The sequence below is a fragment of the Chelonoidis abingdonii genome, chromosome 18 (genome assembly GCF_003597395.2).
Source record: "Chelonoidis abingdonii isolate Lonesome George chromosome 18, CheloAbing_2.0, whole genome shotgun sequence".
Lineage (NCBI taxonomy): Eukaryota > Metazoa > Chordata > Testudines > Testudinidae > Chelonoidis > Chelonoidis abingdonii.
This window is the reverse complement of record NC_133786.1, coordinates 2,240,336-2,246,774: the sequence shown is the minus strand read 5'-3', so window position 1 is coordinate 2,246,774 and position 6,439 is coordinate 2,240,336. Positions and strand designations below refer to the sequence as shown.

At 45.5% G+C, this 6,439-nt stretch overlaps 1 protein-coding gene across 2 annotated transcripts in view; it reads right to left on the bottom strand.

Annotated features, from left to right (window-relative positions):
- Positions 1-2,710: 2,710 nt before the first annotated feature.
- The window catches only part of TMEM218 (transmembrane protein 218), a 16,552-nt gene continuing 12,823 nt past the window's right edge, over positions 2,711-6,439 (bottom strand). For both annotated transcript variants that reach the window (XM_032767060.2, XM_032767069.2), the window contains exon 4: positions 2,711-4,350. In XM_032767060.2, the coding sequence (XP_032622951.1) occupies positions 4,216-4,350 (135 nt within the window). In that variant the 3' untranslated portion in view covers positions 2,711-4,215. The remainder of the gene's footprint in view (positions 4,351-6,439) is intronic.

The following is a 6,439-nucleotide window of genomic DNA, read 5'->3' as shown; positions in this document are numbered from 1 at the left end:
AGCCCAGAGATTGCAATTGACTTGAAGAGGCTCCAGGATTGACCAGTCAATCACGATCAACAGGTTGGTGATCACTGAGTTAGACTGAAGCTGTAGCATTCCTTTATTTAAGCACCGACAATATGCTTGATGATATAGAATACAGACAGCCCTGCTCCCAAGAGCTTGCAGGCTGAGCTATGCAGACAGAGCAAAGCCGCAGAGCAGTGAATGAACTTACCACTGACTGACTTTTTGGCTTTGTCTATTACACCCTTGCTAACACTTTTTCATCTGTGTGTGGTAGCTGTGTGTGTTCCATGCCATACTGCAGAGGAGCTGCTGGATGCCATTAGCATTTTCAGCATTCTGACATCTTTTCCAACTTCTCCTGCTGACAGTAGGTCCAACCAGCATCTGGTTAAAATGCTGACAGCAGACAACAACCCATCTGCACTAGGGTTCTCAATGCTGCTACCCCCAATGAGGCTGAACTGAGAAAATAATTTTGCAAAATGTCCTTAGCGTACACAGGGCCCTTGTGGGCATCACAGAAGTGAAGGGAACAGACGGAGGATGGTGGCTTGTTAGACTTCACAAAGCTATGTTGCCTAGTGGGGATTGTTCCACACACCCCCATTGCTTACAGACTTTGGTCCTATTGACTTACTCTAGGCTGAAGATAGGCTTACCAGATGGTAACTGCCAGCAACACTTTTTTCCCTTTTGTACTTTCCAATCTGCTGCTACATCCCCAGCTTTCCATGGTGTCAGCCAATGAATTTAAAATATTGAAGTACTATCAGGATTTTTCCAGGCTCTTTGCAAGGTTTTAGTACTTCGGGATTGTTCACACCCTTTCCCCAACATTCTTCTTGTTAGAGATGAAGTTGCAGCTTAGCCAGTTTAGCGTCACTTTGATTTTTGTCCCCTCCTCATTCAGTGCTGGGCCAAGTACTTTTCAATGAAGTTACACAATCTAGTTAGAAGTTTATTCACCAGAGCCCCCTCTCTCTGATTTTGTGCTTTCATCAGAAGAAAAGGATTGCTTCCTCACTTCAGTTTTCTGACCAAAAAAATTACAAGCTTTCTGCAGCCAATGCCAGCAAAAGGAGATCTTTCCATCCACAGGAAGTAGGAATGCTTCAGGCAGGACAGACTGTGAAAACTGCAAGAAGTAATGTAAGTAAAACTAGCGAGGCTATTTCATGGCCTGAAAGAAGTAGTTAGGTACAGTCAGTGGAAAGAGATGGCATTTAGTATTGTATTAGGAACAGGCAGATATGATGCAAGTACATAAGCAATGCATGCTCTGTTGCTTATTGTTTAGTCATGTGGTGGCACACTATACCTTAGAGCAGGGGTCAGCAACCTCTGGCATGTGGCTTGCCAGGGGGCCAGGCCAGTTTGTTTACCTGCCGCGTCCGCAGGTTTGGCCGATGGCAGGTCCCACTGGCCGCGGTTCGCCACTCCAGGCCAATGGAGGCGGTGGGCCGAGGGATGTGCTGGCCGCCGCTTCCCGCAGCCCCCATTGGCCTGGAGCAGTGAACCGTGGCCAGTGGGAGCCGTGATCGCTCAAACCTGCAGACACGGCAGGAAAACCAAACTGGCCCGGCCTGCCAGGGTGCTTACATGGGTGAGCTGTGTGTCAAGAGGTTGCCGACCCCTGCCTTAGAGGCATCACAAAGACTAGTCTCACCTATCTGTACGGTGCACCTATAGCTGAACATAGGACATACGCAAAACATTTGCATTAGAAGTTTGCCCTCTGTGAGTGTGTTGTGCTTCTGAGAACATAAAATGCTCCCTGGGCCATTCTGCTGCAGTTTGACCCGGGCATCCTAGAAAGCTGAGTGGAACTGGCTGACTTCCCATACATGGCTGGAGTCAGAGGATTCAGGTGTTTGTTTATATAAACAATGTGTTTTTTCTCATGATCTATCCTACCCCATCTCCTCCCCACAAAGGAGAAGATAAAACCAACTTCTACCCTATTGGCCATGGTGCCTGAATTATGAGCAAGAATCTCACTGGAAAGGGCCGCTTTGTACTTCTGAGTCAGTGTTTGAAAGACACACACATCTACATTGCCCCCAAAATGCCCAGAAAATGTTGCAAGAGCAATATGCCCTAAATTACATGACAAAATCCTTATTTTCACTCATTTCTAATTTTGGAAAGAACGGTTCGTTATTTTCCCTTCTGGAACAATGGGGATGGTAAGAAGTTCCCCAAAGCAACACAGAGGGAGTTTGTTGTATTGGAACTTTTTAAGTCACATCCCCTTTCAATACTGAGCAGTGAAGTGTGTCTCAATAGGAGCATGTACATGGCTACGACATCACTGGAAAGGCCCCAGTGGCCAATACCAAGATGCCTTTGGAGAGTCCAGGCCTAAAGTTGCACACTAATCACTGGCTGGTGCAGAAAAAAGAGCATGAGTGGCACCAGAGCTCCAGCCTTCAGCTTGGCTCATAAGTGAAGGCCCCTCCACAGTTATAGGGACTGGCACAGTCATCAAATTGCTAAAAACCACAATCTTTATTTTGGTCTTTAGGAACTAGTCAGCCAGTGGCTTCTCAGAGGGACTCATTAGTTTCCCACTTGCATGAAGAAGGGAGGGCAACAAATAAGCCCTTGGGGATCCATTAAATACAACTCACTAAATAAAACATAGTGCAAAGCAATACCTGGCGGAAAAGAAAAGAGCTGATGACAAAGCCGAGCCCTAGAATGAATGTGTGATTTCTTTATTAAAATGCTCTAGCTACAAAACCGCTGTTCTTGCCAAGCGCAATGGGTGTTAGGGAAGTGTCTAAGGTGGCAAATACATTATAAAGGGCTTTGAATGAGTCTGAGAAAAAACACCATGTAGGCTACAATTTCTCAGGCCCAATTCCCAGCCCAAAGATGGTTTTTATTACAGTAGAAAGTTTGGTGCCAGGTAGCCTAGTCATGCATGGAAAGTAGCATGTCCTACAGTTTCCTCCACTGCCTCCTCCTGCGGCATTTTTCAGGTGTTAAGTTTTTATGCAAGCTGCTTTTCAAAACTTCACTCTTGCACTGGGCTCAGGGCCAGATCGCCTCAGCCCCCAGAAGAGCATGTGGGAGAGGTTCCCCCATCTGTTCCAACCATTCTGTCCCTACGCACCAACTCCAGCCTCCCTTCAAATCCCTTCAGTGGTTCCACCTTCCGCATCAGGTTTCCCCCCCTGAAATGCTGGTGGGAATATCTAGTGACATGCACATTCAGCTCCCTACACAGTGGAGCTCATAATCCCCTCCCTGACCCTCTCCAAGGGAACAAGAAGGTAAATAAACCCTGGTTCAGAGCGAGCTCAAGAATGGCAACATGGATGCATTTGCTTGTGCCAGAGTGTCTCTGAAAGAGCCGCTGGATTCCGAGCTGGGCATAAGTAACACATTTGAACTGCCACGTCAGTGCTTTCTAAGTCAGAGAAACATTATTTGGTTGTTCCTGTTCCTGCTTCTTTATTGCCATAAAAATACGATCTCACTTTCCCATGAGTTTACCCTCTCCACTTGCTTCTGCCTCTGAAATCATTTCTCGGGTGTTTCAAGAATGATTCCAAATGACAAAAATGGCAGGGACAGGTAAACCAACCCAAACTTCGACACCCACAGTTCAAACTGAACTGGGCTAAAGCCTCCAAGTTCAGTTCCTCTTTTTATTTATGTATTTCCATACATCCCCCTTTCAGTCAAAAGCACCAGCCCAGGCCTCCATCATGGCATTCTGCATCACCTCCTATATTGGAAAGATGTCCAGCCTAACGTTTAGACGCCACTGGTTCGGGTAAGGATCAGATCTTTTAGGAAGTTTCAGACAGAACTATAACTGTAGATGAGGCATAGGAGAAGCAAGAGCAGCTGAATTTCCAGGGAACAGAGATCATAGATATACCCCTGGAAACAAATACTGGAGAGACATGATGAAGTCTGTAAGCAGGCCTGTCTCTGCCAGGAAACAGTTCTCAGCTTCAAAAAACACAGAAGCTGCTCATGGTAATTATCCAGTCCAAAGCATACACATTCTACAACTTCATTCTGGAGATGCCAGGGCCTCAGAAAGCAGATGCTGATTCTGGAAGTCAGTGTAGGTATCATAACATCACTTGAAGAAAGGCTTCTGGAGAGATTTGGAGAGCATATTTTCTTTACCCAACTGGTGACTTGTCTGCTTTGGAGCATAGGGAATTCCCTTCTTCATAATATCTAGTTAACTCGGAGTGGTTTAGCATACACTGGCTCCAAGACATGGTGAACCAGAACCAGGAACAGGCTTCCTAGAAACGTCACACTGAGAAGAGAGACCAGGACGTAGCGGCCAATAAAGAAGGTGTCCACGATCTGAGGAGAATGGAAAGGTCATAAATTATACAACAGCATTTCCTTCTTTATCACTGTTAACAAAAGCCCTACTGCAGGTAGCATGGCAATTTGACCACAGTTTGCTGTAGAAGATGGTGTGCCAGGCAGTAGAAAATAGAATAGAACTTTTGGGCTTCTGAAAAGGAAAAGCCAGCCAAGATAAAGGTGGCAGCTCCATGCAGGCAGGCAGAGGTGGAGCTACACCCCTTCCCAAATGTGCCACGTCTCAGCAGGATTTCTCCGATAAACACAGGTTGCTCTGCCTAACCCACTGGTAGAGGTCACTGCTGAGTAACAAAGGGATGTCTTCTCCCTCTGGGGCTGTGTGCGCCAATTCCAAAGCAGCCTCAGCCAGAATAAAAGTCTAAGCCTGTTCTGCTGAATACCAACTCACAGTGCTAGCATTTGACCCACAGAGCTGCCATCCTCTTATTTTAAATTTAACAGGTTCACATGAAACATATTCATGGTAGTACTCCCACTGAATTTTTCTGTTGGTTCTGATTACTGGGTAGTGGTTCTAATGCTATCACTTGTGAGTGGGTTTATATAATAGGTTCCTGTTCCCTTCCTACCTCAAGCTTAGTTCTAAGGCGAGAGTTAAGCTAAGCCATGAAGCAGCAGGTACCCACTATTTAGATGAATGAGATAAAAGTGTTTAATCGCTGAATGGAGCCCAATTCTGCATTCCTTGGACACAAACTTCCCTAGAATTCAGTGGGAATCTTAGGTGAACGAGGAGTGCAGAATCTGACCCATGAGGTTCAAAATAGCCCTAAGCCAACCATACTCTCAGCTCACTAGAATCACATGTGGCCACAGATCACGACAGTGAGACAAGAGCTGAAATCTTGTCCAGCAATTATTTCCCTGAAGTCAACCAGTTGTTTTATGAACTCCAAGTCACACAGCTGCTTCTCCCAGAATATTAGTCACTGATCTTTATATTTATGGGCATTGATATCAGGCATCACTGTACTTACAGAGGATATGTGGCAGGAAAAGAATCTCATTATTTAGCGAAGATGCAGACACACAGACGGTAGACAAAGTGATAGTGAGAAACACCAAACAGAAAGCCCAGGATTATGAAATCATCCTCCGAGCTTCTGGGATTGCTTATAACAAAGGTGAATATTATGAAACAGTGTTAACACAAGCTTGACCTTGGCTCCGCTACAGAACAAGTCTCTTGAGAGTGACATGTTTGCTCGTTCAACACTTTCACTTTTTAATTAGCCAATTAGCAGGCTTTGAGCATAGAAAGCCCAGGTCATGTATTATTGATATCTGATCGAGCCAGACTGCTTCAGGGGCTAGTCCTGGAGATCCTGTAAATGAGCGCTTTGATGCTGCTGGCTTGTCTGACATGTACACTACGTCCTATTTTGACCATGGCCCTTGATCTCTGCTCCAAGATTTACTTGGAGCAAAGCAATTTACATGCAGGACAGAGAAAAAAAAATAAGAACCTCTCATATTACACTGTGACACACTGTACCTTGAGGAAACACCCTGCACCCCCATGTTCATCCTTATAATATGACTGTGTGGTATCCAATGCAAAGTTTGTAAGGTCAGGTGGCTGGAAGGCTCATGATGCACTAAGCACTGTTATACTAATATTACAAGTTATAATTTCATGTATATAGTTATGAGGCTGAAAATGTGTCCTCATGGCTTCAAATAAGCCCATGCAAAACCAGAAGTTACTAGATCACAGGTCCTGGTTCTCATGGGAGACTTCAATCACCCCGATATCTGCTGGGAGACCAAAACAGAGGTGCACAGAAAATCCAGGAAGTTTTTGGAAAGTATGGGGGACAATTTCCTGGTGCAAGTGTTGGAAGAACCAACTAGGGGCAGAGCTCTTCTAAACCTGCTGCTCACAAATAGGGAAGAATTAGTAGGGAAAGCAAAAGTGGATGGGAATCTGCAAGGCAGTGACCATGAGATGTCGACTTCAGGATCCTGACACAAGGAAGAAAGGAGAGCAGCAGAATATCGACCCTGGACTTCAGAAAAGCAGACTTTGACTCCCTCAGGGAACTGATGGGCAGGATGCCCT